Raw genomic sequence first — 14,468 nt, 5'->3', positions numbered from 1 at the left:
TCTGATAAGTGATGAGCAGAGTATTTAGGTAAATAGAGGGAACATGATAATAAGATCGGTACAGATTGCTCATTTTCCACAGCGATGATGGGGAAAAGTGAAATGATTTGTGGTCTTATCTTATGTAAACTCTCATCTGATAACCTCAGCAATGTCAGGTTGCTGTTAGATAAATGCAGCGAGTTTACAACCCATACAGACGATTTGTAACCGATTTCTGGGATCAAAGGCAGCATTCATCTGTGCCATTGTATAATTACATTGTATCTTCTCCAACACACACAGTTATCACCCAGAAGATACAGAGTAATCCCCAGCTAAGGGCTACCAGATCCTATACTAGGCAATATGTGTGTCAGTCTCTCTCTCCCAGAACTGTCACCTCACCCCCAGCACATTCCTGCAATCAATACCATCACCTCCAATGTGCCCAATCATAGCACTTTTCCCAGCTACTTAGATATGCAGAAAAACACGTCACATATGAAGGTGGTCCATATATTAAGCCAATATGTATATAAATCTAGCAAGGAGGCAGGCTGAGCCCTATGCCTGGAAGTTATGGGCTAGAAACCCTTCAAGACATCAATCACTTGACTGAGAACAGAACTGTGCAGAAGCGGTGAGTAGTCTCCACATACCCTGCAATAAGGAGCTTAGCTTTTGTAAAGCACCTGTTAGAAAAGTTTATGTCGTGGTTTTAAGGGCTAGGAAAAGTCTTCTTTTGTGTGAATACATTTTTTTCTGGATTATCACCTATAGCTCTTTTCTAGGCAGTCAGGAGGAAGCAGCAGGGTGCAAATTAAGGTGGAAATTGCACTATAGCGTTCAGATGTGTAGCCTGCAGCTATGCCCCTTTATCTTTCAGAAATAAATCTTTTCAGCCAAGATCCTTCACAGGAGTTTCTGTTGGGACTAAATATATCACTTTCCTTAGCATGCCATATATATATAATGGGAGCTGCAATTTTAGCCCTTATAATCAGTGTGCACTATTTATTTCTTCCTAGGTTCAAAATAACTAGTTTAAAGGAGGGGTGTGTGGGGGGGGGGGGGGTTAAATATATCACCTACAGAACATTTTTGTTTTTTGCCAAATTTTATTATTATTAATACTTTGTGCAAACAGAACATAAAAAGTGCCCATGTTTATTGGAGTGTTTGTATGTTTTGTTTTCTTTGCATGCCTGATTTAAAGAGCTGGGGATATCTTTCTTCATGGATTAATCAAAGTGTTAAGCATCTAGCAGAGCAGTAACGCCTCCCAGTGTCAATTAAACCATTTCCAGCACAGTGACTGAGGCTCCAGAGCTACTGTAGTCTCTGTGTAGTTGGAAGTGACACTAATTCCACTACATCCAAGAGATCTGCATCCAGCTGAAGCCTTGCACCCACTGAGGGCGAAGATGTTCCTCTCTACAGACCTCAATTACTTCTCATTCTTTGAGGCGGCTATTACCTCGGTCCTGTCCTTGGTCCTGCTCTTGGCAGTGTCTCACCAGTTATGGTCCCTGAGATGGCACAGCACCAGAGACCGGGCCAGCAACTTGCCTCTACCCAAAGGCTCTATGGGCTGGCCATTTTTTGGGGAGACTCTACACTGGCTTGTCCAGGTAAGACACTATTTATAATTGTCCTCTAGTATAATCCACGTTGGTACAGGTTCTCAGATCCTAGAGGAACAAGGGTATCCTTCCAGCTCTTGTGAAACCACAAGTCTCTGGCTGTCAGAGCATCCTGGGACTTGTGGTTCCACAAGAGAACCACAGGCTGCCCAATAGACACCATTCCATTCTCGCTATACTCAGTGTCCAGTGTTGTTTTATGTTATAGGAACTTTATTCCCAGTATTATTCTACCAGGTCTGATTCCTGGATGTCAGTAATAACATGTTAGAAAGTTGTCAGTGGGGTCACTGGACTTGCTGAGACGCTGCCTTGTCTGACAAGGACTTGTGTATCCATCTCCAGGGCTCAAATTTCCATAGCTCCAGACGGGAAAAGTATGGGAACATTTTCAAAACTCATCTGCTGGGGAAACCTCTGATCCGAGTGACTGGGGCAGAGAACGTCCGCAAGATCCTGCTAGGGGAGCATCACCTGGTGAGCGCCCAGTGGCCCCAGAGTACCCAGATCATCCTGGGCTCCAACACGCTGGTCAACTCCATTGGGGAGCTCCATAGGCACAAGAGAAAAGTGAGTATAATTACCAGTAAAGTGAGAGAGAGTGTTCGTGTGTGTACATATATATATATATATATATATATATATATATCATGTACATCCGCTACACTGGTGTATTTGTGAAATCAGGGTAGATGACGGATGCTTCTTATGTAATGTATTATACAACTTATATTGCCTGGCATGGAGATGCCTCCTGTGTTCTCCTGCCCATTAATGGTCCCCTTCTCTGTTTCCAGGTCATGGCCAAGGTGTTCAGCCACCCGGCGCTGGAGAGCTACATCCCCCGCATCCAGGAGGCTGTGAGCTGGGACCTGCGCGGCTGGTGCAGGGAGAGCGGCTCCATCTCCATGTTCCCCTCGGCCAAAGCGCTCACTTTCCGCATTGCTGCTCGCATCTTGCTGGGGCTCAGCCTGGGGGAGAAGCAGTACAAGGATCTGTCCCGGGTGTTCGAGCAGCTGGTGGAGAATCTCTTCTCTCTGCCCCTGGATATCCCCTTCAGCGGCCTCCGCAAGGTGCAGTCTGTACCCCCTTCCCAGGACCCCCATTACCTGCTGTACTTATAGCTCTGGCAGATCCAGTGCGCTATGTACTAACTTTACACGTTCATGATAGACACATGGCTAGTTCTGTGCTTGTATGCATATAGTATGTACTATATTATTATAACATGTGACAGGGTGTGTGTGCTACAATAGCGCATGCACGTTGTTATTTACATTATATATATATATATATATATATATATATATATATATATATATACACACACACACCTATGTACTGTTCATCCCACAAATGTACCTCTGCACCCTGCTCCTTTCTTAGAGTCTGGCATATATATATATATATATATATATATATATATATATATATATATAATTTATTAATATCACTTTACAGATGACGTAGAAATAGTTACTATGATGCAGGATAAGTACTGTGCAGGCTCTGAAGTGAGTGTATGCAGATCTCCCCATGTATTCATAGAGGGTAATATAAGTGTCACCTCCCCACCAGCTGAGGAGGATACCCTGTGAATGGACTGCACACGCTACAATTTATGGACACGAGTAGCAGCTTAGGCCGGGGTCTATAAATCACCCCCTGAATGGAGACCCCTGGTAACTGCGGTATTAGAGCCCCGTTGCAGCTATCAGGCATGGCCTGTCAGTGTCCCGGAGTAGCACTTTCTGCAGCACAGCATAGTGGTGGGACAGTATGCCAATGTGTAGCTGTATCCTGCCCGGCTCTCTAGGTGCTCAGGAACCTTCCAGTCACTGTATCAGAACCGGATTTGTGCAGAGCCAGGAACTTGTGCAATGTCATCCATACACAGAGCATGGGGTAGCCTTCATTTACTTACATGACTTATCATAACTGCTGTCCCCCCAATCAGCCTTATAGGCTCTCCAGTCAGGATACAGGTGTAGGCAATCTGTGTCTCAAAGGGCATAGAACTACAAGTCTCAGCATGCCCTGAATCTCATAGTTCTATGACAGCTGCAGACCTACAGGGTACATTTTGTTTATGCTATATATTATTTATAAATGTTATTTATAATGCTATACACTTTATAATTTTTAATTAGTGATGATAATAATACTGAGCAGGAAACAAGAATAGTTACATGTTAGTGAGTGACAGACAGAAATCTGACGTTTCTACATTTTCTCAATTATTTGATCCAGAGGAGGTTAGATATAATAATCCTCTCAGTGATGTAGATGGGGAGGTCCTCCAGCCATGCATGGAAATCAGACTAATTCCCTCATAACAACACAATATGGTTATTTAACAATTAGAGGTATAAGTGCTATCTATTGCAAAAGATCCCCAACACACTTCACATATTACATATACAATATCATATGCCTATTGTTATATTATGCTATCTGTACACCATTTATAGTTGTTAATGAGGGATCGGTATGGATGATATATTCTACGTATATAAAAATATTATATATATAAATATCCTGGGTATTAATATTTATTTTCACCCACTTTGCTAACAGCTTATTTGCCCCCATAGGGTATTAAAGCACGGGACACTTTGCACCAGTACATGGAAGAAGCTATTCGGGATAAAATCACAAGCAGAGACCCTGAATTATGTGAAGACGCTCTGGACTATCTGATAGACAGCGCCAAGGAGAATGGCAAAGAGCTGAACATGCATGAGCTAAAGGTATGGGAACAGCCATGCACAATACTGTGTGTTATTACCAGCAAGTTATCGAATATAAATATAAGGCTTTAGCAAAAACTGCACACAGTATGCACCAGTTATATCCAGCATGCTGTCAGTGGTCCAGGGTACAGCAACTGCTTCCTATATACATAAATACTGGTACTATTATTATTTTGCATGTAGACATTGTGACCTAAGCTGTTTCTGCAGACTGTACACTGTCACCAGGAACTGTGAGAAATATACACGTTACTGTAAGAGTATGGCAGCACTAACTCGTAGAGGCAACCATGTCACACCTGATCCCATAGAGAGACATATAGTGTAGAAGTTACCCCTAGCAGCTAAACAGCTTCTGTCATATTATAATCTGTGCTAGATAAGTGATAGCTAAGAGCTAATAGGTTGCTATGGGTAACTTCTCCACTTTTAACACACTCAAAGGTGTGATACACCTCATCCTAAGGGGCATATGTATCAAAGCTTGATGTGAGATAAAATTGTGAAATATATATCACCAACCAATCAGTTCCAAACTATCAATTCTTAAGCACAGCCTGCAAAATGTAAGTTAGAAGCTGATTGGTTGGTGATATATATCTCACAATTTTATCTCACATCAAGCTTTGATACATATGCCCCTAAGTACAGGTGAGGATTTCTTAGTTCCTCTTGGAGTCCTACTGAAAAGGGAATTGTAATGTGTAATGCATTTTATTTAGTTATCAGGGATCACCCACCCACTGAAAGGGAGAGAGCAGCCTCACAGACTTTCTCATTCCATGAAAACCCATCGGCAGTAGTAAAGCTGCATACACACACAACGATTTTGTTACCAACGATTTTATGTCAGATTATCTGTCAGATTTTTTAAATTGTACTGAACGATTTTTTTGAACTACAGACGATTTTTGAATATTCCCTTAATGAAAATCGTTGAGTTGACAAGTCTGATTGAACTACAAACATGAACGCGCATGAGCGATACTTGTTCATCGCTTGACTCAGAAAGTGAACAATTTTTTCAAACAATTATCGTTAAACGATAATCATTCAAAAAATCATTGTGTGTGTATGCAGCTTGAGACTTAACCAGTTGTGGCAGCCACAGGTGTACCTGCTAGTGGTCTAAAGCTAATTAGATTAGCATTTCATACTGGATATTGCCATATATTGGCCACTAATGACCGATCTTATCATCATATTTTACAGAGTATCCTAATCCTACGAACCATAAATTACACTTGAGCTTATACTACCTGTGGTCACTTTCTGGAACCCACTTAATTTATTTACCACCAGTTATTTATATAGCGCAAACATATTCCGCAGCGCTTTATAGGGGATATTTAGCCAGTCACATCAGTCCCTGCCCCAGGGGAGCTTACAATCTATATTCCCTACCACATGCTCACACACATACACATTAGGGTTAATTGTTGTTGGGATCCAATTAACCTATCTGTATATTTTTGCACCCGCAGGAAGCCCACGCAAGCACAGAAAGAATATACAAACTCCAAATATATATATATATTTATTTATAACACTGACACATTTGCTTCCACTTACTTACCCACAGTCTCAGGCGATCTCTCTCTCTCTCTCTCTCTCTCTCTCTCTCTCTCTCTCTCTCTCTCTCCTGCTGTCTCAGACTGATGAATACAATAATTACAGGTTGAATCCGTATTTGTGAATGTCAGTGTGTAAGAACATGTCCATTACCGCAGTCTCTTGTTACACAGGAATCCGCTATTGAGCTTATGTTTGCTGCCTTCTTCACCACTGCCAGTGCAAGTACCTCCCTCATCCTTCTCTTACTCAAACATCCCTCTGCCATCCACAAACTCAGGCAGGAACTGGCATCACATGGGTTAAGCAAGCAGTGCCAGTGTCTCCATTCAGACAACCCAAATAACAACAGTGTGGATGAGCGATGTGTGACTGCAGGTTGCCACTCATCTGTCCTGGGCTCAGAGGGGCACGTGAAGGAGATATGGGAGCAGACAAAACTCATGTTAGCTGATAGGAATGAGAGAGAACAGATTTGTCCTCTGGCCAGAAGATCCCGTGATGGTATGAACTGGCAGCATCAGTGTAATGGTGCATTGAACAAACAGGATACGTCACTTTATCACCTGGGTTCTGCCAAGTTACCAGAAGATCCTCCTGGACTAGAGTCTGAGTGCACCTGCCAGATGAACATGAGTTTGGAGAAACTGAAAGGACTTCACTATCTGGACTGTGTAGTGAAGGAGGTACTCAGACTGCTTCCGCCAGTCTCCGGAGGCTACAGAACTGCTCTGCAGACCTTTGAATTGGATGTAAGTATAAGCTCTTTTTTATGTATCCCTGAGAATGGAGTATGATCTGATAATGTAGGGGACATGGCTGGATGTGAGTATAAGCTCTTTTAGGTATGCCTGAGAACTGAGTATGATCTGATAATGTAGTGGACATGGATAGATGTGAGTATAAGCTCTTTTAGGAATGCCTGAGAACGGAGTATGCTTCTGATAATGTAGTGGATATGGCTGGATGTGAGTATAAACTCTTTTAGGTATGCCTGAGAACTGAGTATGATCTGATACTGTAGGGGACATGGCTGGAAGTGAGTATAAGCTGGTTCTCTATGAGACATTAAGCAGGTGCATACTCTAAGTACTAAGAACAATGAGTGTCAAAATAATTCTGATAAACTTTACATTTAACATGGAGCATAAGTGATGTACTTAGTACGTTTGGCCAAAAATGTTTGCCCCTCCACCATGTCAAAGTGAACCCCATCAGTTGGGTCTCTAACATCCCTAATACAAACACATTATGTAAATCTTTTCCCGTATTGTACTACAAGTCTCAGCATGTTTAAAATTAGGGTGTGCAGTTAAGCTCCCTCCCCATTTCCTCTAAGAGATATCTCAGTGTGTCTAGATGTGATTATGAGCTGGTACGGTAGGTAGTAATTATGTAGACATTCAGGATGTCGACACCAACATGTTGATCTGGTCTGAAAGTAGACATGGACATTATGTTGACAGTTCACATGTCAACATTTACAATGCTGATATGAACATAATGTGGATATGGTCATTATGTTGACATTCTGAATGTGGATATTTTGTACCACACACTGGTGCCCTATGAGACATCTCAGTGTGGCTGGATGGGAGTACAATCTGGTACCTGTCTTAGCATGATAGGATGTGAGTATGAGCTGGTAATCTGAGACATCTCAGTGTGACAGGATGTGAGTATGATACTCTATGAGACCTGCCATAGTGTGACAGGATGTGAGTATGAGCTGGTACTCTGAGACATCTCAGTGTGACAGGATGTGATGTGAGTATGAGCTGGTACTCTGAGACCTGCCATAGTGTGACAGGATGTGAGTATGAGCTGGTACTGTGAGACCTGCCATAGTGTGACATAATGTGAGTATGAGCTGGTACTGTGAGACCTGCCATAGTGTGACATAATGTGAGTATGAGCTGGTACTCAGACATCTCAGTGTGACAGGATGTGAGTATGAGCTGGTACTCTGAGACATCTCAGTGTGGCAGGATGTATGAGCTAGTACTTCGAGACATCTCAGTGTGGCAGGATGTGAGTATGAGCTGGTAATCTGAGACATCTCAGTGTGACAGGATGTGAGTATGATACTCTATGAGACCTGCCATAGTGTGACAGGATGTGAGTATGAGCTGGTACTCTGAGACCTGCCATAGTGTGACAGGATGTGAGTATAAGCTGGTACTCTATGAAACATCTAAGTGAGAGCTTGGAAGTGAATTGTAGACCGTACTCTATAAACATGTCCTAATGTTGCTGGATGTGAGTATAAGCTGATACTTAATGAGATCTTATAGCATAGATGTGAGTACGAGTTGATACCCTGAGACAGCTGACTGTGGTTTAATGTGAGTATGAGCTAGTACCTCATGACACGTGTTAATGTGGTTGATGTGAGTATGAACTGCTACTCTTTAAAAATGTATGATTATAAGTTGGAACTCAATATAAAAACATGTCCTAAGGTGGTCAGATTTATGAGTTGGTTCTGTACATGTTTTAATATGGCAAGATGTGAGTATGAGTTGGTACTCTAGGTTGGATGTGATTCAAACATGAGCAGGTACCCTATGAGACATCTCAATATGGTTGGACATGAGTATGAGCTGGTACTTCATGACATGTGTTAATGTGGATAGATGTGCATATGAGTGAGTAAAAATGTCTTAATGTGACATGTGAGCATTATCTGGTACTCAATAAACATGTCTTAATGTGGCTGGATGTGAGTATGAGCTGGTACTCAATAAGCATGTCTTAATGTGGCTGGATGTGAGTATGAGCTAATACTCAGTAAGCATGTCTTAATATGGCTGGATGTGAGTATGAGCTGGTACTCAATAAGCATGTCTTAATGTGGCTGGATGTATGAGCTAGTACTCAATAAACATGTCTTAATGTGGCTGGATGTGAGTATGAGCTGGTACTCAATAAGCATGTCTTAATGTGGCTGGATGTGAGTATGAGCTGTTACTCAATAAGCATGTCTCAACGTGGCTGGATGTATTAGCTGGTACTCAATAAACATGTCATAATATGGTTGGACGGTGAGCATGAGCTGGGACGTATTAGCTGATAAACATGTCTTAATGTGGCTGGACGGTGAGCATGAGCTGGGATGTATTAGCTGGTACTCAATAAAAATGTCTTAATGTGGCTGTATGAGAGTATGAGCTGGTACTCAATAAAACTTACTCTATAGAACATGTCTTAATGTAGTTGGCACTCTATAGAGATATATTGGTGAGATAAATGTGAGTATGAGTGGCTGTTTGGCAGAGCACTCTAGTATGAACCTAACGCATATCTTAATGTAACTTATCTCAATGTACCTGTGATAGCTATATAATGTAGTTACTGTACTTTGTTACCCAGCTCTATTCGTCCTCATGTAACTTGTACTGTACCTTGCCCCCATTAATGCTATGTGAGCACATGATCCATGCAAACCTGTCACTAGCATTTGTACTATGGTATAATAAAGAGTAAATACAATGTAACACAACCAAAAGGGAGAATCCAACTGCAATAAAACAGACATCAAGGCTTGGAATTCCTAAACCAAATTCAAGGAATGTCTTTTGTACAAGAGTGTTCCTTAGTCGCCCCCTTTTGGTAGAAAAGAAAATTTATGAGAAATTCTGAAGGTAACATTGATTTAGTGTGTTACTAAGAATACATTGCAGAACTGACATTATTTATTAACAGTTTCTTATAGAGCGCAACAAATTCCGTCACGCTTTACAATTTGAATTAACATCATACTGGGTTGTAAAAGACATACATACATACATAAGGGTAAGAGGGCCCTGCTTGCAAGCTTACAATCTATATACATTAGTATAAACTATAGTAGGATGACAGAATAATGGACATGATATTTTTATTGTTAATTTTTAATAAGTATATTTTATTTTGTGTTGTTTTTAATTTTATATATAGCTTTTTTCTTTTTTTTTTAAATATATATATTTTTGGTACTGAGCATTCATATTCTCCCTTACAGGGTTACCAGATACCCAAAGGCTGGAGTGTAATGTACAGCATCAGAGACACCCACGAAACCGCAGCCATTTCCCAGAATGCGGAATCATTTGACCCTGATCGGTTCAGTGCTGAAAGAGATGAAGGGAAAGCTGGCAGATTCAATTATATTCCCTTCGGAGGTGGCGTCCGCAGCTGCATTGGAAAAGAATTGGCACAAGTCATACTCAAGATTCTTGCCATAGAGCTTGTTGGCACTGCCAAGTGGGAGCTGGCCACCCCAAGTTTCCCCAAAATGCAGACTGTCCCCATTGTGCACCCTGTAGACGGACTCCAGCTCTTCTTCCGATTTTTGAATTCTAGTGACAATGACACAGGATCAAAGATACTATGATTTCTATATCCTTGATGAACAACCATTACTGCTCCTAACACTTATCTTAAATTATTTTATTCAGGATTCCCAGAAGGGTGTCTGTACTATCTGTAATGTAGGTAAAAAGAAATTATATTATTTATAATGTAATATTTATATGTCAATTAGCTATTAAAAAAAAAAAGATGTAGGTGATGTTAAACTATAAAAGGAAAGAGATCTTAATGATGCGCATTTTGTTTTGAAACATAAGGAGTTAGATCTATAGTACACACTATGAGGGGTATTCAATATGAAACGTTAACTTCACTGTCGAAGTTAACGTTTCATATCGGAGTTTTTACCTGCGTTAAAGTATCGGGTGCGCTCCCGCTTATCACTGTATTCAATATAAAATTATCGAAAACGGGAAACTCCGAAGTTGGATTTGCGTAAAGTTACGAACTTTTCCTTAAAAAAAATTGTAAGATCCCCTAAAGTTGTAAAAACATGGGGGAACACTATGGGTACCCCCGTTTTAGCCTTTAATTGAAAATCGGGGATTTAAATAGCCGCAGCAGGTGTTTTTTTCCCGACATTGAAGAAGTGTTGCAGAAGAGCACTTAGGTTACTTTTTTTGTTTTTTTAAGTGGTCCCATCAAATTTGGGGTACATGAAAATGGGTACTAGCATATTTTGATGTCCCTAAAGTAAATTTTTTAAAATTCTGCATTTGTGCACCTGCCGCTATAATTCTATTCTTCAAAACACCTGCCGCATACTTGCAGAATAGCCCTGAACCTATTTCCCTATTGTTATACAATTTTTTCCCAATTTTTTTTTTTCTCCCCAATTTTTAAATAAATTTTTTGGGGTGTCCCTATTTTTTTAAAAAACTTTTTTTGACACAGTTCTTTTTTAAATGTCATTCCCAGGGGTGCAGGCTATTTTTTTTTTTTAAGCCTGCACCCCTAAACCCCAATTCTGCACTTTTTTTCGACACCTATTCAATGGTGAAAAGTTATCCCCGTTTTTTATCAAAGACTTTTCAAAACTGCGATAAGTCTTTGAAATTGAATACGGTGTAAAAGTAAAACCTGCGATAATGACGTCATACCTCCGATATTAACGCAAAAACGATGTTATCGCTCCCATATTGAATACCCCTGTATGACTTAAATAAATATCTCCAGTGCTTGGAACCACCAATGTACCAAAACACAAACCTGCTGCTAACTCCACAGAAATATGAACTTTAAAGAGAAACTGTGCTGGATAAAAGCAGCCACCAAATAAAACACTCTAATAATTTATTACTTAAGCAAAAATTTGCTACACAGTAAAAAAGTCAATTGACTACTGATATAACAAGGTATCTATATGCTGTTTAAAAAAAATACATAGGGGTATTATTACTAAAGTGAGAGTTTTTAGAAGTGATGTTGCCCATAGCAACCAATCAGATTCTAGCTATTATCTTCTAGAAGGTGCTAGTTAGATGTCAAGTAGAATCTGATTGGTTGCTATGGGCAACATCTCCATTTCTAAAATCCATTTCTAAAAACTCTCACTTTAGTAAATATGCCCCATAGAACCAACAATAATTGCTTAATTCAATTAAGCAATTATTGTTTATTCCATGTATCTTTTTATAGGGAATATAGATACCTTGTTGCATTAGTATTCATTTGACTTTTTTACTGTGTAGCAAGTATTTGCTGAAGTAATAAATTATTAGATTTATTGTGTTGATTGGTGGCTGCTTTTATCCAGTGCAGTTTCTCTTTAAAGTCTATAGTACACACTAAGCTAATTATACCAGTATTCATTTGTGTAATGACAATTGAAGAGGCGAGTGGATGAAGGTGTTATGTAAAAATTACCTTTTTTTTAATGAATGAAGGTGATATCACCCAGGGATCATAGGGATTCAGTATGATTGACCGGCGGCCGCATGGCCGGCGGTTCAAATCCCGACAGCGGCATCCCGGCAGCAGTGGAAATCCTGATCGTCTAAGGTAAGTATTCTCTAACCTAATTCTACACCCTAACCCTCTCTTAGGGGTGCCTAACCCTAACCCCCCCTCTTCCCCTAGGCTAACCCTAAGTCCCCCCGAGAACCCTAAACCTAACCTCCCCCCTCCCCCGCGGCTGTCCACGCCCGGCTTACCTTCTATCAGTAAGCCGGATGTCGGGCTCCCGGCATAGGTAAAATGACAGGCGTCGGGATTTCGACGCCTGTCATTTAACCCCTTGCTGGGATTAGACAGTCGGGAAGCATAGTTGCAATGTTATTTTAAATGTTGGCAGTCTATGTACGGATATATTTTGTGTATAAAAGTGCTGGGTTAGGATACCAACACCTGTCGGTAGATATCCTACCCCTAACCTCTCCCTCCCCAATGTCTAAACCTTACCTCCCCCCACCCCGCACTCTAAACCTAACCCTCCCCCTAGTGCCTAAACCCACTACATACTTTTGGGATGCCGGCGCTGGGATTTTGATAGGTGTACGGATTCCGGTGCCGGTATTCTAAACGCCGGCATCCCACTTGTCGGGATTATGACCGCATGTCTAATTCATGTCAAATGTATCTTTAACTGTAAAGATCTTAGTTTCTTCTAAACATAACATAACACCTCCATCCACTCACCTCTTCAGTTCTGAGACACGTAAGACCTGCCTTTAACACATTCCTTTATAATTTCAAACTCTGCAGTCACTCAACCTGGCAGGGAGAGGAGGACGGGAATGACTATTAAATGCTATGTACTAAGAAGCGCTGTTCCATTTGCTCAGTACACAAGCTGACGGTAGCAGCACACTGATGTTTTGCCAGCTGCAGTTTCCACAGATAGGGGCATATCCAATTACCCGCGGGACCTCTCCCGTGAGTAATTGAGGCTTGAAAGTTCCACGGCGCGGGGTTAAGCTATTCAATAAAATAGCTGTTTCCCCGCGCCATTAAATCTGCTGTCGCGCGTGGGAACACACTGTTTCCGTGAGCAATGCGGAAACAGTGTGTTATTGCCTCTAGCGCAAGGCCGATTAGGGTGGCTTCACGCAGATTTTACCTCGCACCTACATGAGGTGCGAGGTAAAGCCCGACAGCAGGGACTCGCGTGCGGGGTGTCGGGAACACCCGCGCGTGCATTCCCCGCTAATTGAATTCTGAGAAGCGCGATAATTAGCCGCGTAATTGGATATGCCTCATAGAATCACTGAGATTATTGCCCTGAGTGACTGAATGGCAGCAATGTTCTTCTGCCTCTGGTACTGCAAATACTGATGCAGTGATATATGGATGAAAACAGAAAACGATGTTAAATTGCAGTGAATGCACTAGGAGTCTGATTCAGAGGGGGACGCACTGTCTATGTCGGGCGCAAGCATCCGATTTTTTTTTTTTATCAGCCTGCGCATGCATCCCGATGGTTACCGCGAGGAGGACGCAGAGAGAGGCAATTTAAGTGGGCGTTCCTGGATGGTAACGGGGGCGGCAAGCCAGACGCGGGCGTCCAGCGAATGCATCTTTTTCTGCAGTTGCATTGCCAAGTTCAGACGGACATTCTGCCCCTCAATAGGGCGGGTGCAATGTGCGATGGTGCTTCTTATAACGGTGGATTAGTGCCACAGCCGGCGGCCATCTCTGTACGAATCCCATCGGTTGCGGCATTAGCATAAAGACGCAGTCGTGCTATGGGAAAAGACAGACGCCACTGCATTAGTGTCCACCTCTGAATTACGCCCTGTGGGCCTGATTCAGACCCGGTCGCAAGCGCTGAGCACTCGCAACTGGGTCGATAGTGGCCCACAGCGCATGCGTACGACGAAGCCGGCTCCGTCGTGCGCATGCGCGAGACCTGGCTAGCGATGGGCAATCTTTCGCTCTGGGTCTCGCACCAAAGGGGGCGAGCTGTCGATGTTGAGTGACAGCTCGCCCCGTTTGGTGGGCAGGCCGGGGGGGGGGGGGGTATTGCCCAAAACGGAGGCGTCCGGCTCTGAATCAGGCCCTAAGTGCACCAGGTACTTGTCAGATGTCATTAATTAAGATATATCAGGGAAGATATTTGCAAAGATTTTACAGGGTGATTTTTTTTTTTTTTTTTTTTTTTTTTACAAACAATAGGGTTTATGTACTAAGTCCTGGAAAGAGATAAAGTGGGTGGAGATAAAGTACC

The 14,468-nt window shown here is 41.9% G+C and overlaps 1 protein-coding gene across 1 annotated transcript; it reads left to right on the top strand.

The window, feature by feature from the left end:
* Positions 1-537: 537 nt before the first annotated feature.
* On the top strand, positions 538-10,493 carry CYP26C1 (cytochrome P450 family 26 subfamily C member 1). Its single transcript, XM_088476989.1, has 7 exons — positions 538-622; positions 1,199-1,613; positions 1,971-2,195; positions 2,423-2,698; positions 4,220-4,375; positions 6,124-6,702; positions 9,954-10,493. Exons 2-7 carry the CDS (start codon positions 1,407-1,409, stop codon positions 10,323-10,325), a joined length of 1,815 nt encoding a protein of 604 aa, XP_088333115.1. The 5' UTR covers positions 538-622; positions 1,199-1,406; the 3' UTR covers positions 10,326-10,493.
* The last annotated feature ends 3,975 nt before the right edge of the window (positions 10,494-14,468 follow it).

Source organism: Taudactylus pleione, unplaced genomic scaffold, assembly GCF_031769625.1.
Source record: "Taudactylus pleione unplaced genomic scaffold, aTauple2 ptg000198l, whole genome shotgun sequence".
Taxonomy (NCBI): Eukaryota; Metazoa; Chordata; class Amphibia; order Anura; family Myobatrachidae; genus Taudactylus; species Taudactylus pleione.
This window is presented reverse-complemented; position numbering and strand designations above follow the sequence as displayed.